Source organism: Lemur catta, chromosome 2 (assembly GCF_020740605.2).
Source record: "Lemur catta isolate mLemCat1 chromosome 2, mLemCat1.pri, whole genome shotgun sequence".
Lineage (NCBI taxonomy): Eukaryota > Metazoa > Chordata > Mammalia > Primates > Lemuridae > Lemur > Lemur catta.
The window spans coordinates 124,563,239-124,590,150 of record NC_059129.1 but is presented as its reverse complement, the minus strand read 5'-3'; the positions used below and the strand labels follow the sequence as shown (position 1 = coordinate 124,590,150).

General features: G+C 40.8%; 1 protein-coding gene across 1 annotated transcript in view; it reads right to left on the bottom strand.

Moving 5' to 3' along the window:
* The window catches only part of ARFGEF3 (ARFGEF family member 3), a 134,356-nt gene that overhangs the window by 92,758 nt on the left and 14,686 nt on the right, over window positions 1–26,912 (bottom strand). The window contains exons 3-4 of the mRNA XM_045544450.1: window positions 3,092–3,173; window positions 474–605 (exon numbers count right to left, since the gene is read on the bottom strand). Of these exons, the coding sequence (XP_045400406.1) occupies window positions 474–605; window positions 3,092–3,173 (214 nt within the window). The remainder of the gene's footprint in view (window positions 1–473; window positions 606–3,091; window positions 3,174–26,912) is intronic.

Sequence of the window (26,912 nt, the reverse complement as noted above, 5' to 3'; positions counted from 1 at the left end):
TCACATAATTTGAGGGAGAAAAAAATGTGTTTCTCATGTGCCTCCCAAGTATAATCTTTCTCCCCCTAAACTGGCCATTCTAATATTTCAGTATATAGCAAAATATTATTAGGTCTTTGCTTTGCTTTAACATACACAAGTCGGCAAAATATGCACGATGATCAGACCTAGTCTAAGCTGGAGCTACTCACATATATTCTCCTAAAAGGTGATAAATTTACTTCCCTGACAACATTTGATATGCAAGACAGAGCCAAAAGCTCATTGGTTTATAGAAATTGTCCCTTTCTGCTGTTAAATCAAGGCGATTTGGGGAGAGGGGACTAAAAGCAAGGATGATAATCATCTGGTCCAAATGAAAGATGAGCCAGCATGACCACAATGCGGAGGCATTTTCAAGACAACAACAAGTACTGGGGGTCAGAACGTGTTCCTGTCCCAGTGACGCACGCTGGTGGCCACGTCAAACCAACCTTCATCACTTCCACCTGCAGGTCTTCGTTGAGCGAAGGCGTCACTTTCACGGCATTCAGGATCTGATTGAGCAGCTGCTTCTCATCAGAGTCTGTTTCCATGGATACAAACCTCTCTTCCGACAGAAGCTTCTGTGAAGAGGCACAGGGCAGTGATCACAGATAGGCTCTCCCCTGCCGCCTTATTCTGTTCTATCTTATTACGTATTGATGATCATTTTTCTTACTGGGAGGCACATTAGCTGGAGGCCATTAGGAAAGAATTCATGCTCTGTGCCATTAAAAAGAAAAATGCATCCAACCTTGGGTAAACTGTTCTTGGCAAAGACCTTTTCCTGATATTAGATAATTCATTCTAAATTTCACAAAGTGAAATTCTAATGTGCTGGCCATATAGATTATTTAGGTGGTAGGGATGGGGAATGAACGTGCCAAGAGGAACCTAGCCCTGCACAATAGTCACACACACATGTACCCTTTCTGAATGTAGCTTTGTCACAGGAAACGAGAAGGTCTTGTCGACAAGTTCATTTTTTCAGGTGTTTCTTTTTACTTCCTAATGTGAGCTTGCCATTTATCTGGGAATTATTCATGAATCCAGAAATCTTAATGTATTTCCCCATCAGAAAATGAATGTCACAAAAATGTAAACAAGAAGACGTTCACTTTCATGAGGACTCCCAGGAATCCACGTCACAGGACAGCCCTTTTCTATTTCTTATCTTTCATAAAATTCTTCCTCATATTGTACCCAAGCCCACCTTGCCTACAACTTCTACTCCTTCATCTTTCCCCAGAGCCACACGAGCTTCTAAAATGTCTGAAGTCAACTATCAAGGCCACCCGAGTCTTTTCTGCTCCATGCTAAACCTCCTCAGACTTCTTTAAATGCTGTCTGACAAGGTTTCACTTGTGCTCTCTTGCTTACAGCGTGAACTCCAGAGTGAACACAATACCTCAAGGGTGGGCAGATATTAAAGAGGGATGCATAATGTGACTCACATTCTCAGGTCCAATGAGCTTGGTTGGTAGTCACAGCACATTCTATGCTGCCTCACCCTGCAACCCCTAATTCCCATTCACAAGGGCTGCAATTAAGCTGTTTCCCCCGTTCTGCCCTGGTGCAATTGATTTTTGAGACCCCACCATAGAACTTTGTATTTATGCCTGTTTAATGTGTTATTTTCCAATGTGGCTTAGAGCTGCAGCCTGTGAAGAACATTTGGAAATCTGATTCACCCAGTATAATGACTCCCTCTTTCACCATGCCATTGCAGATCGGGAAAACAAGTACTTCAAACCTGCATCCTTAAGACTCCCTAGTATTTTGCCATTATTCTTTCAATTGGAATTATTTTTAGAATCACATAGTATACCCAGGACAGCCCAGAGTTAAAGGTTATATACAAAGCTATTTTTACTTAAAATGATAAAGACTAGGAAGCCCTAAAAATGTGCTTACAGTTAACAGGAGGCAGCCGGGGATGGTAAAAGGAAGACTCACAGCCTACCAAGTCATTGAAGTTAACCCAATTTGGTAAGCCCTTAAAAACATGGTACTGCAACTGAGATTGTTGCAGGGTTAAAAACAAGAGAAGCTGTATGGAAAATCTATACAATACTATCAATAGGAAAAAAGGAACAAAAGTGGAAGGTCAAAACAAATTCTCACTCATTTTTATGGTTGGCCCAGTCACCTTGGAGAAAAGCAAAAGGTTTTTAACATTATTGACAGTGTTTAAAAATTTCAAATGCTGCTGCATATTGAAATACACATTATCTAATTCTAATCCACTGGTGGAAAAAAGAACAGTTTTCTTACTCCTTCTATGTATTAACTCTTAAAAGGAATTAGGGACCTCTCTGAACTTAAAAAGCTAACTATGAAATAATCCATACTGATGTGAAAAGACATGTGACAAATGCCACCAATCCATGGCCATGCTGAACAAACCCCTGCAGCCTTCACCTTCATAGTGCTTGTCTCTTAGAAACAAAACCACTCTAAAAAGTTGGTGTATTTATATAGCCATCACCTTTTCACTGTGGGAATTAGACCCATTATGTTTAGTGTAAAACACAAACAAATGCTCACAGAAAGAAATGTGTTCAAGCATATTTGACTGTGCTTATTAAACTAAATTTCTTTTTCTTCCCAATTTTGGCCTGGAAACAAAAGAAATTAATCCAACCCAACTGTAGAATTTAGAAAAAAAAAAAAAAAAAAAACCTTTCCAGTTTAGCAACAATTCTTATTACATGGAACTACAAATGGTGAATGTATATAAAATTTGAATTTGTGTGAACTTAGGGTCTCTTTCTTGGGATCCCTTATTCTCCTGAAAACTGGATGTCATGAAAAATATTTCATATCTGTGTGGGCTTAGCTAGGTCCCCATGAATCAGTGTCTGATTACAAAGGCTCAACAAAATAACACTGTACACAGAAAAATTCTGGGTGAATATAAGAAAATTCTGTTATCCTTTATGGTTCTTAGTTCAACCAAATTTCTGTCTGGATCTTTAAACAGCCAGTATTTAAAATGTTAACTATGTGCTTTCAATGCCAAATGGCCTGTCAATTTCTGTCACCCCACTGCATTCAGTCAAAGCCATACCTGCATCCCTGCCAAAGCGTGTTGGGCCAGCTTCACATTCTTGGATTCCAGAGCCAACTGGAGAGGCAGCAGGCATTTCTCCCTGGCAAACACATAAATAAGGACCACATGTGAGCTCAGCAAAGCTGGCAGTCAAGCGATATAAGCCTTATGTACACCCACCCTCAAACACCACCACACACATACACAAAAATAATACCCCCAAATGAAAATGCACGTGGGCTTGAAGAAAACACAGCAAAAAAGTTGTGCAGAAATGATAGCACATCAGCAGCTCACCTACTTCATATGGCTACAGGAGGAGCAAACACAAGGATGTTCATTAATTAGTACTTGGTACACTAATGAGCAGACATTGGGACTATCACCAGTCTGTGAACATGCTTTGCTCTTTCCCAAATTAATGGATTGCTCACACCCAGCACACATGGGGTGAACAACGCTTGGAAACACCATTTATGTAGATTTCTATGCTTTGCTTATACCTCCTTACCTGGGAGGTAACTACATCACCACTGGCACTCTGCCGCATCAGTATAAACTGAAATGCTATTAATTTGTTAATTCTTCCCCAACTCAAAGTATTCAACAGTCATTTATACTACTAAAATTTGCTCTATAGTCTCCATCAAGAGCTAGATCTAAATTTTGTGACAGGTTCTTAATAAATACGTTTCCAAGATGGAAATACAAAGGAACCATCGATAGCATTGGCCAGTGAGAGGTACCTGGATGCAACATTTCCTAGTGTCATGGGAGAGACTAAAAAAAAAAAAAAAAAATGTAGAAAGCTACTTGGATATTTTAAAGTTTAAAGAAAAGCAGGGCACTCAAATATGTTAGGAATAAACCAAAAGAGTTACAAAGACAAAAATATCTTTCTGTTAGAAGCATCTACTCTAAATAATTAAACAATAGACCAAGAATTTTAATCAACTCCATTATTTCCCTATGGAGTTATACTGACACAAAAGTAAAATGTTGCTTCATTTTGCCAGGTTCCTCCACCCACACTTGAACCAGAGCAGCCCCATTTTTATCTGTTTCATATTTTCAGGATAAACTGAAAGATTCATTGATTTTAGAGAGTGTGAAAGCCACAGGGTTAGACTATGGGATTTCATCTTTGGAGAAATAAGGGTCACTGTTGTAGAACACAATAAAACAGGAAGTTAATTATAGCTTTTTTTTCTTATTTATAAATTTAATCCTCCCTGTCCACCCAGCTTTCCCAGGGACCCTCTGTCAGCAGGTCCACCACGGATGAGGCGAGAGTCACAGACGTTCCCCAATGCCAGCCACAAGGACTGAACGAAAACAGACTGTCAGGAAGAAATCTGTCTTCCCCATCCTTCTCATCTCTGCCCTCAACAACCCAATGTTACAACAGTCATTCTTATACAACAATTGATTAATACCACAGCCATTTTCATTAAATATATCCTTCGACAGATGGATATACAACTGTGTTACATCCAGTTGGGTGGTTATAACTTTGTCGCTGTTATCTTACTGTCAGCGTGTCACAGTTACAACACAAACACTGCTGTGCAGTTAATTAGAGCAGGAATAGCTGATGTTTCCAATTTTATTTCTTTTGTTCGATCATAACCAGTTTATAAGCTTGGAAAAATTAATGGAAAGAGTAAAAGTAGAGTGAGAAGTAGGAATCATATGCAGATGGAGAATTAGGAGAAGCAGCACAGAACTTCACATGTAAATCCTTGAAACAAATTTCCATCAGGATTAATTCATTGTGAAAGAACTTAAACCTTGAATTTGGAGTCAAATCTGACAATGAGGGCACAGCACCAGGGACCAAGCTTGGAGGTCCAAAATTCTCACAGCCTACTGGCCCAGAGAAAGGTAAATATATTCAGTAGCTATGGTCTAAAAATGTGTAAGTATTTACACATTACTCACCAAGGGCATCCAACAAGAGTGGATGCCATGTTCAACAGCAATAAAACCCCTTTTGGAAATGCTCAACCTGTTGATCCTTGGGAAGCAGCATTATGTTTGCATATAAACTGCATGTCCATATTACTCTGCCATCTGCAGTATTAGCCTTCAAAATCCTTATTCCACTCTCTCACCTGCTTCCGTGTTCACACAATTGATATTGCTGACTTGAGCCAGGTTACTGACAAATGCCAGGACCACCAGGTTGCACCATGACTTTAGGGGACATCACTGAACTGCTCCCCTTGTAAGTCCTGGTCACCAGGCAGGACTGGTAGATGGAGTTGGTCCAACTTGGTTTTGGTTGAGTTGAATTATGTCAGTATTTAGTGGAACGAACATGGGCTGTGGAATCACATGGACTTGGATTCAAACCCTAATCCTTTATAAGTTGTATAATCTCAGTCAAGATACTGAACTGTTGGGTCTTAGCTCCCTTAAGACCAATCCTGTAGGTTATAGCAAAGAGTACATATAACATATATAAAGGGTTGTCAAACTTTTTCTGTAAAGAGCCAAATAATAAACCTTTTAGGGTGTGTAGTCCATATAGTCTCTGTCCTAACTACTTAACTCTGCTGAAGCACAAAAGCAGTCACAGACAATAAGTAAATCAATCAACACGGCTACATTCCAATAAAACCATATTTACAAAAATAAGCAAATGGCCAGACTTAACCTACAGGCTATAATTTGCCCAGCCTTGATATAGATGAAGTGCCCAACACAGATCATGATTTTTAGCATAAGATAAGCAGATCTAACCTTTTGTCCAGAAAGATTCTATACAGGACAGGGGCTAACTGTCCTGGGAGGGTCTTAGCAAAAGCAATTATAAGTCTAAGATCTCACTCAGAAAATACATGCTTTGAGGAAATATCACTATAGACAAAGATTTCATCCAGGCAGCTAAACCAAGACACTCCATCCAACCATCCATTCAACCAATATCTATGTTCCAGGCACCATGTTGGGTGTTAGAGAAGATCTAACAAGGAACATAACAGAACAGGTACTTGCTGTCATTTGTATTCATGGGATGAGAGAGAGAAAAAAGAAAATTGGCACTTGTTATTTCTCTAGTCTTACCTATCACTATAACCTTAAAAGAGGTATTCTTACCTTTGTTTTACACTTGAAAAAATGAAGGTTCAGAGAGGTTTTGTAGCCTGCCCAAGGCCACACAGCTAAAATGTGTTGGAGACAACTCAAATCCAAATCCATCTGACTCTCAAGACCAAGTTCCTTGCAACCTCCTTTGGTCTCAAGAGATCAGAGCAAAGCTAGAATAGATGTGCTTCTTAACCTTTTTTGGTTCACAAACACAAAATAATCTGTCAAAAGACCCTCTTCTTAGAGGAGGGCACATATCATTTTAGGGGATTCATGGGTCCCCAAGCCCCAATTCCACACGGATCCCAAGTTAAGAGCCCCTGCCCTTAGGGGAAAAGGCTGTGCCCAGCATTCAAGGTATGCATCAGAGAAGAGGGTCACATTCCTTGGCTGGGCTTAGGGTCCTGTTAGGATGGCCTTTGTATTGCCACACTGAGCCCTGGGCAGAGAGGTAGCTCCCTGTGTGTGTGTGTGTCTGTCTGTCTAGGAGGCAAGGAGGACTACCAACTCTCCTTAGTATCCAAGGCCTGTCATCCCCTCAGACCCAACAGCCCCCCCAGAGTATTGTCACAAGCCTCAGATCCTGACTTCAATTGGAAAGGAACACATGTGGAAATGAAGGAAACACATGGGGCATAACTAATTTTGTTGCTTGCTCTGTGATATCACAAAAACCCTCCTGCCTTCATTTTTTTAAAAAGTGATTTTAATGAAAGAGAATAACAGGCCTGGTAATTGGGTCTCAGGATAAAATTTATAATGAAGATGCAACGTGGCACACACTCAATCCTCCCTGCACCCCTTGTATTAGAATAAATCATCTTTTGATCTTTCTGGATGCTGCCTCATTGGGAAAAGGGCATACCAAACACCAACTTCCAATTAAATTAAGTGATTATATTTTATGCACAGGCACATGCAAATTTATTTTTGCCTAATTAAATAAAGGCAGTGGCCCCAGGTTTCATGTCCCGACATGCCATTATTTCTTTAAGAAGAATAATTATGTCTTGTATGCATGAGGCAGACATCATCCGCGCTGTGGCACTGTGTCTGGTCATGTTGAGGAGACTGAACCTATTTCCTTAACTGCATCGTCACAGTTCACAGACCAGCTTTGTTAGGCTGGAAGATAACAATGGACAAAGAGAAATTAAAATAGGTGAATAGGGGAAGAGTTTGGATTTAATAATTGCCTTTCAATACAAGCATAAATATGAACTTCAAGTGAAACCAAATATATTCCTGAATGTTAGGCTGATTCCTCTTTAATGCCCTGGGTGGGAAGGAACACGAAAATGCTTACATTGCTAAGGTCTGCTTACATGCTACAACTCTAGCATTCTATGATCTAAGCCATTTATTAAATAACTACATTTCTTCACATAATAACCATGGCTCTGGTTAAAATGGCTTATATGTGACTTAATATGTGCAAAGTACCATGGTACACGTGTTCATATTTACTATTTTATTTAATTATAACTTTTGAAGGTAGAGATTTAACTGTCAACAAAACTGAAAATAATAGAGATTAGGTTACTTTTCCAAGGTCACATGTTTGTAAATGTCTGTTTTTAAAACCCATGTCCTCAAGCCTACACCACAATGCCTATGGGGGTAGACAGGTCCCCGTCACCTATGCATATGACACACTGCTTTAAAATGGCAATTCAAATATCTACCAGGTTAAGAGTAGAAATGGACCTCAAACAAGTAATGTAAGTTATCTTGAGTGATAATTCGTGAAGCAATGTGTTATATTTGACAGTTGCTGTGTAGTTATAAGAAGGTGTAGACAGTTTGGATATGTGGAAGAAATTTGGCTTTGGAACCAGCTGCTGGGTTCAAGTCACAGCCATGCCCTTCCTAACTTGAGTACAGAAAGTTTTTCACCTCCCTTGTTGTGACACTTGGGATGTTATTATTCATGTTTATGAATATGGATCCTTTAAACAGTTCACACCAACATTGGCGAATTTTCATCGATTAAGCTTTTGCCAGAGCCAATTCCATTGAGCCAACTGGAACTAAATTGGTTCCCTAACTGACTTTCTCCACAGTGTGGTTAAAATGTTTCCATTTCATTTCTATTTTAATGAAATTATTTTTTTATCAGTATCTATCCTTTTCTATTTCAAAACAAAGACTAGATTCACCCTTCAGGAACTGTTTTAAGCTCTAGAGATATAGCTGTGAACAACATAAAATTCCTTTTCTCCTGCAGGCTTTCAAGATTCCTTAGCAAGTCTATTGTAATTATTAAGTTGAGCATATGAACTTGCCATTTTTGCAGATCAGAAGAGGTTGAGTATTGGCAATTTTATATGATTCAATCTAGTAAAAACAATTCTAAATAACATAATATGGCTATGCCATATTTTACCTCAAGATATAAACTTTTATTATTTATAATTTTCTTATAAAAGGTATGCCTGTATATAAAAAATTCAAACAGTACAAAAGGATATATAGCAATAGAAATCAATTAGGGCACTATTCAGAGTGTAGCTGAATGTTGACAATGAGTATTTCAAGATAGTAGCATGGGGTATCTTTTTTTTTTAATACTTTCTATTTGTACCAATTTTTATATAATAACTCCAGAGTATACTTGCATGATCTAAAGAAAATATTTTTTGAAACCCACAAAGCCATTGGCTCCTCACCATAACATTCCCTTTTCCTGCTCAGCTCAAAAAGGTGAGTAAATTTTCCTTTATAGAGATAAAATATTACATATAGAATTCATTTTTCTTCTATTTCTTTATGGCATTTACATCAATAGTCCAAATATTCTCCATAGCAATTAAATGTGTTGTTCTTGTCCATAGAGAAAACCTCCATTTACATTATTGGCCTCACTATGCCAAGTTTATCAATCCTCTGAAAATTTATAAATACTGGATTATATCTTTGCTATTTGATATGTTTAATTTTAAACATAAGTTGCAAAAGAATAGAAAGCAACATAAATACAAAAACATTTGTTACATTATCAATGGGCTTATCTTTTTCAAAGTTTTCCTCTACTATTCTTACAATATTCAGAAAATATAGAACACTATAGGTTGAGAAGACAATTACATAAGAAAGAGTAAATTTTTATTCATTTTGGAAAAAATTAAAGATGGATAATAGCTTGGTATTTTCATCTGCAGTCTGGGATTACCAATATTAATACTCCTGCCATAGGATATAAATTCTATATAATCCATGGAAAAAATACTAAAGTTTTTTTAATCCTAAAGAAAGTTGTTCTAAACAAGTAGCCCTCTGGCTCTACTGGATGCAGACTTTGCGGTGAACACACACATTGGCCTTTTTCTTTGGGTCAAGTGTTCTGTCACTTTCATCCAAAGGATTCCTGACTGATGCAAGGGAGAAAGGCAGCTGAAGTCACAGAAGTGCCATTTATTAAAATCTTCAGTGTGTCAGTCCCTGTGCTAAGGGCTCAGGCACACTATCCCACTAAACTCTCACAATAACTCAATGAGGAGGGACAAATACAGTCATGCTCAGCATAACGATGTTTCCATCAATGACAGACCACGATGGTCCAGACGTTTATCAGGGAGCTGAAAAATTCCTATTGTCTAGGGAAGTCACAGTCATCTGTAGCACAAGACATTACTCACATGTTTGTGGGGATGCTGGTGTAAACAAATCCACTATGCTGCCAGTCGTATAAAAGTATAGCACATACAATTATGTATAGAACATTATACTGGATAATGATAATAAATGACCATGTTAATGATTTATGTGTTTACTAAACTATATTTTTTATCATTACCTTACAATGTACTCCTTCAACTTATTTTAAAAAACAAATTAATTGTAAAACAGCCTCTGGCAGATCCTTCAGGAGGTATTCCTTCTAGAAGGCGCCATTGTTACCATAGGAAATGACAACTTCAATACGTGTTACTGCCCTTGAAGACCTTCCAGTAAGACAAGATGTGGAAGACAGTGATATTGATGATCCTGACCCTGGGTAGGCCTAGGCTAATGTGTTTGTTTGTGTCTTAGTTTTTAACAAAATTTGATAAAGTAAAAAAAAAAAAAGAATTAAAAATAGAAAAAAGTTTATAGAATAAGGATATAAAGAGAGTAAATATATGTTTGTCTTAAGCTAAATGTCATTACAAAAAGTTTTAAAAAATTAAAGTTTATAAAGTATAAAAGTTACAGTAAGCTGAGGTTAATTTATTATTGAAGAAAGAAAAATTTTTAAATAAATTCAGTGTAGCCTAAGTGTACAGTGTTTATAAAGGTTACAATAGTGTACAGAAATGTCCTAGGCCTTCACATTCACTCACCACTCACTGACTTCACTCAGAGCAACTTCCAGTCTTGCAAGCCCCATTCATGGTAGGTGCCCTATACAAGTGTACTATTTTTTATCTTTCATACTGTATTTTTACGGTATGTTTTCTATGTTTAATTATGTTTATATACACGAATACTTACCATTTTGTTGCAATTACCTGCAGTATTCAGCACAGTGAGCTGCTGTACAGGTTTGTAGCCTAGGAGAGATGAGCTATACCATACAGCCTAGGTGTGTCACGGGTAGGCTGTACCATCTAGGTTGATGTAAATACACTCTATGATGTTCACACAATAACAAAATCGCCTGAGGCATTTCTCAGAACGCATGCCGTTATTAAGCTGTTAGTGACTGTGTTATGGGCATTTACTGACGGGCTCAACGGAAAGAGAAGAAAATTCACCCCTGGACCAAAGGTGGGGCAGGCACTGGACCTGTGAGCTCCTGCTCTAGGCAGTATGCGACCTTAATGGTTACCATTTGTCAATCTCAAACTGTATTCCAAGGACTGGCTTGAGCATTTACACCCAGCAAGACTGTGAAGAATTTTTCACCAAGAAACTCCTTTCTTTCTGTCCATCGTCAATCCATCTTCACATTCCCTCACGTTATCTCCCACACCAATCACATACAGGCTGATTTTTACAACTTCCCACTGTGAAACACAGGGCACGTCATAATTCCTCACAGGGCCACTTCCCATGGCACCATGGAAAGTTTCTGCTCTTTACAATTTTCATAAAAAGCAATTTGTCAGTATATATCAAGAGCTTGCAAATATTAATATGCTTTCACCCAGGATATCCTCTGCTAGGAACCTTTTCTAAGGGAATAATCATAGATGTAGCTAAGTTTTATATGTAAAAATTTTTACTATAGTTTTTTTTTGTAATATAAATAAAGTTAAATCATGGTGTATCTATAGAATAGAATAACAATTAAAAGTATTCTGAAGTTTTTATTAACACAGGAATATTCACGAAAATGTTACATAAAAAAATGAGAATACAATGCAGAATATATACAAGGCATGCTCCTACTTTTGAATAAAAAATTACATACACATACAGAGTCGGTAGAGGAGGGAGCAAGAGAGAGTGGAAAGAAATTCCCCCAAACACCTCCGGAATGTGTCTCTGCCTTTAAATGTGTAATTTAAAATCAGTATACTTAATTTAATCTTGCTTCTTTCTATGACATGTTTTCCTACAATCAAGCTTTCAGGCTCAGAGTGTGAATATACTTACAGCATGAAACATGCCTATGGAAATTGTTCTGCCTTGCCCTGGATCATGGGACCACATGCATTTTTGTTATTTAATGATTTTTTCACGATGAAAATGCTCCAACTGGCAATCTGGGTTTAGCTCTCTGCCCAGAATCTCCAGGAGGAGAGCTGTGGAGCTGTGGAGTAGCAAGGAGAAGTAACAGCTACGGATTCCTAATTCAAACCCTCAAATCTTAGGGAAAAAGAGAAAAGTGGCTGGACAATACCATAACAGTCTTTTTCATATGCTGATAACCTTATGCAAATATGTAGCTACCTTTTGAAAAGTGGCAACTCTATGGCATAAATATATTTCAGAAAAGTCTATATAATCAAAGACAGGTAACTTAAAAACAAAACTAATCACTTCGAGAAAAAAAAAACCTGACTTCATGTTCTGTTCAGGACTCACTGGCCTATTAAAGCTCACAAATAATACATGTATGTATTTATTATAATTTCTTATGTATTAAATGTCATGACAGTAAAATGGTAGACTAAATGTAAAGTAATACTTTTCTATGAAATGGCAATTTCCAGTTATGATGTCAAAGTGCCTTATAAAACCAGCCCATTACTAGATCAATCCAACAGTCAGAACTAAGATTGGCATTTCAAAATGACTAATAATCCATTTGTGAGAACTAAATAAGATCTTTAGTAATAAATAGATTATTTCTTTAATAAATATTTATTTAGCCAACTATATGTCCAGGTACTATATGAAATGTCAGGTGTATAACGATGAATGAGACACAGGGTTCCTGTCCTGGTGGAACTCACAGGCTAGGAGAGGTAACAGTCAAGTGGCACTATGCACACACAAGTACAAGGTAATAAACACCTGTAGCAAGGTATACAAAACCAACCATAAAAGTATAATGGGAGTGGAGGCAATCTTGTCTAGAAAAATACAAGTGTCTTCATAGACAAGGTGATATTTATTTAGCCTAGAGGGGACAGAATGGGACTTGGTCAGCCAAGTGAGGAAGAGGAAAAGGACATTTCCAGCTGAGGTAGTAAGTGCAAAGGCACAGAGTGGGTTCATGGAACTGCCCCAACTCTCACTGTGACTGGATGGAGAAGTCCTGGTGGGAAGACTGGTAAGAAATGACTTTCACAAGGTAGAGTTGAGCCAGGTTTTGAAGAGTCTTCAGTGCCATGCCAGAGAGACTGGCCTTTAGCCAGTTAAAAATGAGGAGTTAATGAAAGATTTCTAATCGAGGAAATAATATGTGACCTCAGACATTTTGTACAAAATGGAACTCTGGCTATAACAGACAAAATGGAAAGTATAATATCACAGAAAAAAATTTTGCAGTCAAACTGATTTGGGTCAAATTCAGTCTCTGCCAATTACAACCTACGTACTAAGTTTTAGCCTCTTCAACCCTCACTTTTTTCACCTAAAATATGGAACTAATATTACCTACTTCAAAAATTGTTATAATGATTAGACAAGAAGCTATATTGGTCAAATTCCCAATTGATTGGCCTGGGCCATCCTAACATTTACAGCACTCCTGAAGGCCCCAGGCCCAACCCCCTTCTCTACCTACCCCGGGCTCTGCCCTGTCCCGTGGTGTCTCACAGGCACAGATATGGACATCTCAGCCTGCAGGCCAATCTAAGCCCACAACCCCTGCAAACAGCTGCTTCATGGACAGCCCTTGGGCCTAGGGATGTTCACAGCTGTGGCACCATCTGCCTTCTGAAAGACAGAGCCAGGGAAGCAGCCCCCACAAGTGGTTTCTGGAAGGAGTCTCAACAGACTGAGCAGGGAATTCTGAGGTCTCAAGTACCCAGCAGGGCATAATCTGAGAAAGCAGGGTGGGATTTGGGTGGGGACATTCCCTTGCCCCTGAGGAGAGGGAGAATAAAGCCCCTACAATGTGGGTCTAGGGCACGGTCCCACCTCACCTAGGACTTAGGGTAGCACTGATGATGCCTCACACATTGTACATACTCAAAAAATGATCATGATTATGGTGGTTTTTTTCATTGTCACAATTGTCTTGTTATTATAGTGTTGTTGTCATCATTATTAACAAGAGGCAGGAAAGCTTGGTGGAAGGACTCCACTCTACTATAAAGGCCCAGCACTGAAACTGCATTTGGGTGCCTGAATTTAGGAATGGAAACAGGAAAAACCACATAGAGAACACAGAATTGAAGTAGAGAAGAATGCCTGGAATAACACTTTTGAGAAAGTAAATGGGTAAGATAATAACTATATTCTTGTATATTTTGAGTCCCAGGCTCCTTTGGGCACCCAAGTGCCAATGTGCAAACAATTGGATGTACTGGAGCTAAGAAAAAATTTAGATGTTATCAATATAAAAATGGTAGCTGAAGCCTTGAAGTGGATGAAACTTCCAAGTGAAAGTACAAGATGCAGAACAGAAGGACAGAGCTCTGAGAAATCCCTCCACCCAGACCCAGCGAGTGGAAAGAATAAAGGCTGCCAGCAAAGAAGAAGTCAGAGGTGGCTGTGATGCTCAGGAAGCTGCCAGAAGGACGGCTGTCCTTCTAAGGTATGTCATTTGTGCTAATACCCACCAGTCACTGGGTGCCCACTCTGTGCCAGGCATTCTGACTTGGCATGCATTATCTAATTTAATTTAGTAGTCAAAACACTGTGTGTTATGTAATGATTTCCATGTTATCACTGAGCTGACAGATGCAGAGACAGTAAATAACTTGCCCAATGTCACCTAACTACTATAAATCATGAAGTCTTGTTAGAAGCTTAGCGCTACTGTTAAAAGTTAGGAAAAACTAGGCACACTTTAGTCAGTGCTCAAGAGGAAGAGGCAGTGAGGAAAGAGAAGTGATGTCCCTGTCCACTGGAAGTGGTTATGAGCTAGCAGCTTTCTCATCATGTGGGGCAGTGGGAATTATCACAACCATTTTACAGCTCAAGACATGAAGCTCCCAGTCACGTGTACCCATGGAAAGAACTGTTAAATGGGTGATTCCAGACTCCAATGTAAAGGCCATACAACCCATAAGCCTACACCCTTTCCATATCGACACATTCTTTCTCCACCATGAGAGAATGAAGACTAAAGAGGAAAGGCAAAGGCCCCCACAACATGGAAACAAGCACAGGCATCCCTGGAAATTAACCAAAGTAATGAAAAATTTTAATCTTCTAGTTTTCCTATGTTCTCTCCCCAAACAACCCAGCACACGACAGCCATTATGTAATAATCCCCACTTCTCCCAGGACAAGTAGCACTGAGAACTCTTTCCATCTGAACAGCACACTCAGATGTAAAATGGGCAGGCCCACAGGATCCAGAAAATAGAAAAATCTGTATTCTTCACTCTTTTACTGACTTTTTATCTACAGCAATAAAACTTTCAGCATTAAATCCTTAAATTTAGCCTCGGATGTAGTAAAAGCTAAGCATCAGGCCAATTTGAATATACGGAAAGGCCAAGGACAGCACCTCAAAGGTTCATCCCTGGTGCTGAAAGTGACTGTACCACTCAAGGCCAACAATCGTTCATCAAACACATGCTCAGTGCTTTTAGTCCTCATGTCCATTTTACACATCCCTCCATCTTTACGAATGCCACCCTCCTTCACGCTTCTGCTTGGCCCTTCTAGCATTCCCAGAGCCCCTCCTGGCAGAATTAGTGACTCCCCTGCCTCCATGACACAGGATACGGTGGCTGGTTACATACAGGTGGCTTTATAAATATCGTGAAATAACTCTGGCGGTGGGGTGGGGGGAACATATTAAGCCTGCTTGGTTTACAATCCACTAGCAATGAACATCCTTGTGCACATCTCCGCTAAGCAAGTGAACTGCCTCCTAGTATTGCAATGGTGTAATACACTTAAAATACTGAGACCGTATCTTCAAAGAGGAGGAGATATCTAGTTTTTTATGTCAACTTTTGACCAATTGTTAAAATCATTACCATTATGAAAGAAATGACTTTTCCCCCCTATGGCACATCAATTTGATGGAATTTTAATGGCCCTTAAAATGTTTTTAAAGAACCCTTAATGACATTGGAAAAATGTTTTCGTTATGATGCTAAGTGGAAAGCTATAAAACATTACACACCACGTGCCCCAATTTTCATTACATACTCACAGAGGAAAATAAGTCAAGTGTTAAGATTCACTATTTCTAGGTGATGTGGCTTTTGCACCCACCCAATAGTCAAGGGTTAGAGTTTAGATTTTACCAGTTATTACTGGGTAGGTAACCTTAAGCAAGTTATCCTTGCAAAGCTTCAACCTTCTCATCCATAATACAGGGGTGTAATGAAACCTACCTCATAGTTCAGGTGCTATGACAGTGTGTGTCAATAATGTTTTCAAGGCTTTTGAATTTTCTATAGTGAGAATATGCTCAGTCCATGCCCTGACAACATTCCCTTTTCACAAGTGTAGCATTTGTGTGTTTATTCTCTAATTTTCTAAATAATTTAAAATAGGTGTGTTTCCATAGGTCAAACTGAAACCTTTTTACATTTTGAAGTTACATCCTCTGCCCTGTGTTAAAAGCTCTGCAATTCTTTCTCCATTGGCACTGGAAATCACTTTCATCCATCCGTGTATAGAGATAACTCCCCTTAAGTAATTCATTTTGACAATAAGCATCAGGCAGAGAACAATGATGTAAAATTTTATTTTCCCATCAACAGCAACTTCTCCCAGCAGTAACATGTTTGTGGTGTTTCAACTACTGAACATCCCAATAGATTCTGCACTGCAAGCACTTTTTAAAAATAGGCCTTGGGTGGGAGCCAAAAAGATTGGTTTGGTTCCTTCCTGCTTTAAACATATCACAGACTCTATACTTCTCTCTGCCAGCCCGTAGGGTCAGCTGAATAAGATATACATTAACCTGCCAAGCAAGTAGCCTCAGGTCTGGCCCCATATGATGTGAAGACAAGACTGTTTCTCAGGATAAATTTCACGCTAAAGGTTGGGTTTGTGTTTGAGCACTACAGTTACAGCCTTCAGCCTGTTTTAAACGGCCGTATAACCTAATCACCCCGATACCAGTTGAATTTATAGCAATACATAAGCAACGGGCTGCCGTATTCCACTCAGGGTGATATCAAATCTGTTATATAACTGCAGGACCTTTCTAAATCAGACAGGTGCTGGAAGAAAAACAAATATGCCCAGTATTTTTTCTTTAATATGCTGAAGAGAAAAAAACAGTAGCAGACTGTTCTTTTAGTGAAATGATTAAAGACCAAAGACAGTAAAACTAAGACGGTAAAAGCTTCCTGATGACAATCTCAGTCCAGAGGATGGAGGGCTCAGTCTGAACCGGGAGGGAGGGCTCTCCAGAGCCTCATTATAGCGGGGGTGGGGGAATGACATAAGCCTGCTTGACACTGTTACTCTCACCACACATACCCATCAATCAGAGATCAGAGAGAGCAAATGCAACACAGTCATTTGCAGCAAGCTTGGCTATAAACGCCCTACCTCCGAACAGAGACTTAGTGAATTTGCAGAAATACACATACACATACCCACAAAATCAGTGAAGACAAGATAAGATCCTGAAGGCTAATAGAAATGTTCACAAGGAGGAAAGAGGAATTTGTCAATAAATTTATCAAATAGTCAAGTTTTTTAAACACTGTAATTATTCTGCTGTAATTATTATTTTATCGGCAAAATCCTAATATAGAGTCACTTCTGGCTAAGAAAAGATGTTTCTTCTTCTCCAAGGTTAAAAAAAAAAGGGGGGGACTCCTACTGATTTCCCATCCTAATATTGTTGGGCAAAAGTCCCTAAACTGAGAAAAACAGAGTAATTGATTCCACCATCTAAACACACTGCTGGCTGCACTGATGCCTTGTTGCCAGGGTGACTCGACACACGATTCACATCAGATGGATGCTGAGCTGGACCATGGTATTTTTCTCAATTTGTCAGAAAGCACCAAGGCACTCTCTGTTCTAGCCTGGGAACATGCTGAACAGGATCAAAATTACCAAGAATACCACTGAAAACTAGGGTTAAACTAACCTGGAAGATAAACATTCATACTCAAGTTTACGGGGCATTCACTCATCACCACACTTCATGGTCATGCTGGCTGGTGTTCCTCCCTCCCAGGGGACACATGGGAACCAATAATCTTATGCAGAGCCTTCCCTGCTGAGGTGCTAGGGCAGCTGGGCCTACCCCAGAAAGCCCAGGGTGTCTGAGCAGGGAGTCTCCTGCTCTGGCCTAAATAGAAAGACTACAAGACCACAGCATCGTAAAGAGCAATGCAGTCTGTTAAAAGAATCTGGCCCAACTCTGGGAGATCCATAATAGTTCTGAACAAACACAGGGTATAATCCTGGGCATGTTACTTAGCTCTTTCTGGATCTTAGTTTCTATCCACGAGACACTAGGAAAGTTCAGACCTTCCCAGCCTCCTTTAAAAAGAATGAGAGGAATAAATTGAGTAGGAGATAGGAAAGAGCTTTGAAAGCAAACACTTTATAGAAACATGAGGGATGGCACAGCGAGAAGAGCCGCAGAGTCTAAGGAAACAAGCCCTCCTCTTTTGTCCTGGCTCAGACACTTGTGTTCCCTACAAGTCTCCGCTGTCCTATTTGCAGGGTGGGAAGATCTCTACCAACTCTCCAAAGTCTAGCAGCCTCTACTTTCAAATGTATGGTTGCCAGTGTGAGCAGCCTTCTTTCTCCTTGGTGACGAGATTCCAACTTCCTTTTGCCTGAGTGATGTGGTCAGCCCCAAGTGGTAGGTCAGGATTGATCCAAGCCTTTCCCAACAATCTTACTGACTACTTTTCCAAACTTCCTTGCAGCTCTGAAAAGACTTTTGCTTTACTGATAAAAAGGATCAGACCTGTTTGGTTGCCACTGCCCTTCTGCCTTTTGTGTTTCGTATTTGAACCCCCGTCTATCATATATTAGCTATGGGACTTCAAGCAAGTCACTTTATCACTCAAGCCTAAGTGTTCTTATCATTAGAATACAGATTATATTAGTACCTATACTATTTACTGTAAAACTTAATGCAACAATGCAGGTAAAACCATTAGTATAATTCCTGGCATAAAGCAATGTTCTGTAATTGGTAGCCTCCCCCTCAATAATGGGGGTCAGGCACTTTGTGCCAGGGGCCACTGGGTGTAAGGCTGATGGCATTTAGAGTGTAGCTGGGAGGGCACAAAAGTCAATCAGTTATTCAGGGAGGTAGGGCAAGGCTATGACACACACCTGCATCCTCAGGGTGGGGGAGAGAATACCAAGGCCCCACCTCCGAGACTCCACACCTTGTAAATGCCACAGATGTCTCAGATCTCCTCCGTAATTTAAAGTTACCAAACATTTAATTTATAACTTCAATTCTTTATCCCACAGAAGAAATAGAAAGACAATACAATGGCCAAAGGCAGCCAAACAAAAGGAAGAGGATCCGGACTGACAGACCTTCAGAGTGGTTGCCTCTGCTACAGCCACCTGGACCAGCCTCCCTTCTACAGGTGCCTGAGGGTCACATGAATTCCTTTAGGGAGGGTGCATCAGTTAGGGTGCTTTCATCTGCACATCCAACAGAACATCCGACTCCCTAAGTGGCTTACAAGGCGGCAGCTTGGCTCCAGGTTTGGGTAATTCAGTGCTCCTGTGACACAGATGAGAACCCAGGCTCTTTCCATCTTCCTGCAGATCCACCCTCTGTGCGTCAGCTTTATCCCCTGGTCAGCTCCCCTCACAGTTATAAACAGCTGTAGCCACTCCAAGCATCACTTGAATAGGATATGTTTCAGAGGAAGAAGGAGCTTCACTTTTACAAGACTGAGCCAGCATTTCTCTCATAATGTGATGCAGGGCAACCCCATGGCAGCCTCCTTGGGAGCACAGGGCTGATAATAAAGGCCGTTGCTATGTCCAGTCAGGTTCTGCTGGGGTAGGGAGTGGGTGGATGTTGGGTAGGCAAGCGGTGGTTTCTCCACTGGAAAATTATGGAAGGTGCAGAGAATTTACAAATGCCAATAATGATCCCCCTAAACTAAGAAAACCCCTGCACATCTTCCGGTTAAAAACCAATCCATTATCTTTAGGTAGATACGTGCTGCAGTACCACTGGAGACGTGTCCTCCTCCCGGCCCATAACGATAACCCCATCAGCAGCCACCCTCGCAGCGCACTGACACGAGACAGGCCAGCTCAAAGAAATTTCTTGAGTTTGTAAATAAAAATGGAGGAGGAACATGCTGATAGAGCAGCATTAGATTCCAGTTCTCTTGTTTCAGACACGAACGTGTAAGACTGCCACAATCAAGTTTTCCAGATCTTGTCTGCTCAGGCCGATTTGTTTATAATTCCCAAGGACCAATTAGGCCACTTCATATTCTTAGCAATAGGAAATAACACTATTTAAATCTAGATTCTTATCTGCCCCTTTGTTCCCAGTACTCTTGTTTTCCTATCTAAAAATCACACTTTGAAATTCAGCACCGAAAGGGAAAAAAAAGCCTTAATCATGCTGCAAAACTGCCAAAACACTGCAGGCCTATTTACTAGAGTGATATTTCACTAACAATTTGTTGTACATTCTGCAAAGTACGTCTTACTTGTTATCTTATGTAATCTTCATAAGTACCCAGCAAGGAGTATACCGTTTGCACTGTTTGCAGGGAGGGATATTCTAGGGCAGTAATATCCTACAGCTAGGGGGATGGTAGAAGTATAATAAAAGTGGTTATTTTCCATTTTAAAAAAGAGTCCTTTATATTAACATGAAATGTAATGGGTTTGCTATTGTTATTCTTAATGAATTAATTTTTTTAAATTTCTGTTTTAATTTCTAATATGGTAATCAGACACAATCCAAATTTTAAATAAAAGCTCTTTGGGGTCCTCACTAATCTTTAAAAGTGTACAGGGTCTTGAGACCAAAAAGTTTAAAAGTGCTGCCTTAATCCATGCCAGTAACAGGGAGGGCCTGAGAGTGAGCCCTGGGGGGTGGCAGCTGCTCTCCTGTCCCCGGGCAGAGGAGGAGCATCAAACTGGGGGGCTCCTGCAGGACAGACTCAGCAGGGATGCGTGCCGAGCCTGTGCAGGAGAGGCTGGGGCCACCTCTGTGGCCTGCAATGGGATCTCCCCAGACATGTCACACTTGGGAAACAGAGGAACCTCACCACATTTCAGGTTCCGTCTCCATTTATAGAAGCCAACAGGTAAAATGACTAGCTTAAGGTCCCAATGGTCATATGTGGGAGAACCAGGACTCGCACCCAGGACTTACTGTATCAAGATGACCTCTTTGTTTTTACCTCGGCAAGTGGCTGGCTTGGAGGGGAGAGTTTGCGTCCTGTTCCTCAATCCATTTCCAGCAAGCAGAATGTTGCTAGTTTGGCTCTGACTCTAAACCCAGGCCCCCTATCCCCACTAGCCAACCGCCTCTTCCACCAGAGCCCAGACCCCCACCCTGTCTTCCCACTCCCGACCACACTCCATACACCCCTCCCACAGAGGTGTCAATGTTGAAAACTGAGGGCTGCCAGGTGATCCTCTCGAACAAACATTTATAAAGACATCCTCTATACTGGATGGTTGGGCATGCACACCTTAAACCAACAATTGTTTTCTTTCTTAATCAAATATCCTGTTGACTTTAAATTATATCTCTATTTTTACTGTCTCTGAAGCACATAAATGCTTCCCTCTCCGTTGTCAGCAAAGGTCATGTTGCTGGCCTTGTCTCCATGCCCAGCATTATTTCAGAGTTGAAGGTAAAATCCTGCAGGGTGAATCTAGCAACTCTCCCTGCTGCTCAATCTTGGGGTATCTTTCTGTGTTCAGCCCCCTCCCTCTGCCCTTTCCTGGTCATGGGATCCTCTCCCCCCATGGCCCATGCACAGCTGGACACAGTGTCCTGGCTTCTGCCCTACCAACAGCTTCTGAAATTAGCAAACAAAACCCCTTTTGTTTTTGAAAGATTTTCTCCCAGCTGATAAATACAGAAAATGAAAACAGGGTTTACAAAATGAAGCACACCACGGGGAAGTTACAGTTTCAGGGAAAAAATTCATTTAAACACAACAGTTCTCTCCGGACTTCTTAAACTGAAACTTAGCATAGGTCCACTCCCACTCGAAATATGATCTACTCTAGATGTATGCCTAAAAGTGAGCCCTACCCTAAATCTTCTCTCAATAATTCTGCAAGTTTGCTCATCTTACCCCTCCTTATCAAACTATATGAATTGCTAACTTGCCTCTTCCCTTAGTCAAATCAGCAGAAGGTAGAGGGGTAAGGGTTAGCTGTTTAATTACATAATTATTCAGGATTCCCCAGTGGGTATTCACAACAATGCCAGACTAGAGACTCCTTTATCTGAAAGTTTCCTTCTTCCTTAAACAGAGGAAAAGTCAATTTAGGTCATTTCCTGGCAAAACCATGTACGTACACTAATTTCAGTAGCTCTACTAATACATTACTGTCTCCTCAGTCTGAAGGTAGGACACCCCCTCTTTTAAAAGCTCCAGCTCCTCAGAAATTGCATTTAAAGTTGTTTCAATACAAGGTGGTCTAATACTACAGTCCCCAATCCCCCGCCCATGGCCTGTTAGAGACCGGGCCACAGAGCTCCGCCACCACCCTCCCCCCACCCACCATGGAAAAATTGTCTTCCATGAACCTTAGGAACCCAGGGGCCACACAGCAGGAGGTGAGTGGTGAGCCAGTGAAGCTTCATCTGTATTTACATCCACTCTGCTCCCCATCGCTGGCATCACCACCTGAGCTCTGCACCCCCAACCCCCATCGTGGAAAAACTGTCTTCCATGAAACCAGTCCCTGGTGCCAAAAAGGTTGGGGACTGCTCCTCTAATACACATTCTTACATTGGTAAGTTGCACTTGTGAGTGAGCGGTAGAGAAATACAACAGATTTTCCAAGAGTTTTTTTCAATAACAATGCTTCATCAAATAATTTACTGCATGCCATCTAATTGTATATATCTCATCTCTTCCCATAAATCGCAAATAAAAAAAAAAACTTCTATGTTAAATCAAAGATCCCATAGTGGGTTAATAAGGTAATCTCTGGAGCCCAGCAGCCCTGGCTTTACCTTGGCCAGTTCAGCTGTGCCTCTCTCCAAGCCTCAGGGTGCCACCTGCCTCCCAGGAGTGCTGGCAGGATTAAGTGAGACCAGCTTATATAGCACCTAGCAGAGTCCCTGCCTGGCACAGAGTAAAGTTTGAAAAATGCTAACTTGCGTTATGTGTCCCAAATTTATATGGGAAAATGTGAATCATAAGGCCGTTAAGCATATTAAGAAGCATCTTTTTAACAGAGTAACAGACTATAAAATAAGTAAAAAAAAAAATCTCCTATATCGAATTTATTGGCCTTGAAAGAGATACATCAGGGCATTATATAATGGCATAATAGTATTGATTTATATATAGTTCAACTATACATAAATACACAGTAAAATAAGAATACTATAAAACATCTAATAAACAAAGGTTTCCAAGGAAATGAAATGTGATTCTAGATTCCACACCAGACCTTCCCCAGAAGAAAAGTCCTAGAGGGTGAAAAAGAGAAATGCGAATACACTCACTGAGCCACTGACATCCCTGAATTGATGAGCTTCTCTACCCATCTCTGGGAATCCACTTTTATAACCCATCAATATAAACAATTTCTCAGAGGCATGCTTTAAAATTAAAGCAGGAAATTTGTGCTTTAATTGCCTCTAAGACACAGTTTAATTATGAAAACCACACATAACAATAACCCACACAGCAAAAATCCTACCTTTACTCCATTCAAAAGGAATGAAGAGGCCTAAGAAACAAAATTCATGACTGGGTTGCCATACTTCTCAAAATGGAGTTGTTTCCTTCTAATGCTTCCCTTTAACCAAGTGCTGTAAAACAGACATCAACTATTTGTGACAAAGGAAGGACGAGTGGCCATGGCTAGTTTCTGAACATTAATATCTTGGTCACATCCTAAAATATCACTCAAGCCGATACCCACTAGATTCTAGCTCGTGTGGCTTATGCACTCTTTAAGTGGTGACTTCAGTGATGGCTCCATCACTTAAAAAGTGCTTGTAGGTGGAGGTCATTAACAAGGAGAGGCTTTATAATGGAGAGCTAATTGTAGGTCTTCCTTATCAACAGGAATAGAACACAAAAACCATTAGGAAGGGCTTACAGGCTGGCAGATAGCACACAGAAGCAGCTGTTTGTAAGTTAGGAAATAGTATAGTATTATCACTTATACTATATTAAAAGGTGACAGGAATATTCTTTGCTTTCCATAGTAGCAGGGAAAGGAAAAAGAGAAACTAGATTCTTTATGCCACCTCGATCTCTAACACAGATTTCAGCATCCCCCACTAGTAAAGGCTACTCCACATGCCACTTTCTCCTTGCAGACGGGTTTTGGGGCCAACACTGAAATGCCACTCTGCTCATCTGTTTAGGGCACGCCTGATCTCAGGAATTGGAAGCGGTTCAGGTCTAGCTACTCCAGAACAAGCCCTTGCTTACTTAAGCAGTCCCCACCGAGCCCCAGCAAGGCTGACAATATTGTCCCCACATTACCTTTCACGGATCACTGAGACACAGAATTCTCTAAAACTAAAAATGAGCCAGGATTAGACTAACCGAAGTGTCATTAAGCTCCTATTCTTTTTTTTTTCTTTTTTCTGGTGCAGAACCAGCAAAACTCAACAGAGTTTGCCACAAGAGAGCCAAAACTCACCTCTATTTACGTGACTCCGCAAAGAGAAGTCAGCTGTAGTAGGAAGGGAAGGAAGAAGGCAGTAAGAGGTGAGACCTCAAGATGAGTTTATACCCAGGAGAAGCACAGATGTTTGCAATCCACCTGGAATACTGTGGAAGCTTCATTAGGAGCACCTGTCCTGCACATTTGCTAATATTCTCCATTCATTAGCACAAGCTGGAAACATGGGCTGGGAATTCTACACAGGCATCCTTTGCTTCCTCCTCTTGATGGTGGGAGGTAGCAAGGAGAGCCCAAGACTTCTCCATGACATGAGAAACGCAGAAACAACACTGATGAGACTGAAACTGCCTGCCAAAAACAGCTACTGAGGTATTTGCTGTCCATATCATTTTAAATGACACAAAGTCCTTCCCAGTTGATGCAAGTATGTTTCTTTCTTCAATCAAAACCAAAAAACTCACAAATCCTGCAGAAGTTACTGCAGGGTGCAGGGTTAAAAGCATAGAACTAAAGCACTAAAATAGATCAATGAAGTACAAAAGCAATTAAAATAAAACCATATGAAGAATGGGAAGCTATTATGGATGGTTCTCTCCAAACATAAATGCTGATGAATGTGCTCCCACCCTGCATGCAAGATCAACGAGGTCCCCAAGTCAAGACAAGGAGGAATGTGTCATTATCTGGGATGAATGAAGTGTCTGGACCAGGCAAGCAAAATGAAGTAGAGAGCTGGGCAGTGGCTCAACCAGGGAGGAGACAGAAGCAGATGGGGACCCAGACAAGGAGAGGTGGGAGAAAGGACTATTAGAGTCTTTCTGGAAAGTACATCTGGCAAGAGACAGCAATTAGGCTGAGGTTGGCTCCAAAGAATCACAGAGCAGGTAAGCAAAATGGCAGCTGGGCTATGGCCGGAGTAATCACTGGGATTGTTCCTAAAGGAGCACTGAGTCGTGCCAGCAGAGGTTCGCTGCCAATGGCTGCCTTTTAACAAGATGGCTCGAGGATTCCCTTGACAGTTTTATCTGATCGGGACTGTCCTGTTAAAAGTCACAGGGCTAGAAGGAAGGGATAACCATAGAATGGGGTAGGATGGGAAGGGAGGCTCTTCAGTTCTTTAGAACAGAAATACTCCAAGTCAAATTCATGGTGGGGATGGAGGTAGGACAGGCAGCATGCCTCTTCCAGGGAGGCCAAGGACTTCGCATGGGGACCTGATGAGAGCTGAAACCTTGGTATATTCAGTGTCCTTTGGTGTGGAATATTGGTTAGGGTCCCCATAACTACCACCCTTACTCCCACCCCTGATCTAATACACATTAGGCTGGTCAGGGCTTTGGTTGAGTAGAGGGTGGAGGATTTAAATCTACACTAGCTGGGGTCAATGGATTTGGCGTTGGGCTTCTGCGTCTACTCTTTGGAACCTATCCTCTCACTCAGTGAGACATTAGTTCGGTTGTCTATGCTGAGTAAGATTTTGTTCTGGCACAGGTTCTCCCAAATATAGTGACCCTTGGTATACATGGGGGATTGTTCCAGGAAACCCACATATACCAAAATCCAAGTATGCTCAAGTCCTGCAATCAGCCCTCCATATGTATGGTTTCAAATCCTGTGAATACCGTATTTTCGATCCCCCTTTGGTTGAAAAAAATCAGCATACACGTGGACCCACATAGTCCAGACTTCTGTTGTTCAAGGGTGAACTGCACTGTACTTTCCAAGAATCTAGCACAGGCTCCCTGGGACATGCAATGCATGTTTAGAGATGCAGTTTCATCCCATAAACATTTCTAGGGCACTGAGCTAAGGGATACAAAAATGAATAATTTATATAGATGGGCTCCTTGAGAATAGGGTCAGAGAACAGAACCTTTAAACAACTGCCAGTGTGGCTGATGATAAACTCCATGACAGAATTATATATGGCATACAGAGATGGCACAGAAAAGAGAAAGATCACCTGGGAGAGTGAGGAGGGACCTCAGGACATCTCGGCAGAGTCTTCAAGGATAAGCAGGATGAGGAATGTGAAAGGCGGCCTGTTACAAGACATACCGTGGGCCATGTTGATGAAGAGAGCAGCTCAGAATATGCCCCCTACTATTTTGGTGCCAAATATAAAGAAGCAGCATTGGGTTATTAATCAAACACCTCTAGACCTGTTGCTTTGGTCTCAGATTTGGCATGTGGAAGGATGAGAACCCATGACGAGAAAGCTGTATTTCAACTTTTGAGATGGCACCAGGACCAGGATGTAAGAGTGGGGGGACTGGGCAGTGCCTACAGTAAAAGCCTCTGCATGCAGGAGAAAATACCCTGGAAGCGGGTGCTTACTAAACATGGCCTTGGACGTGGAAAAGAGCTTATTTCCTTGATGGCATATGTTCCACTCAGGGCAGGACAGAAACCAAGGTCTTTAGTG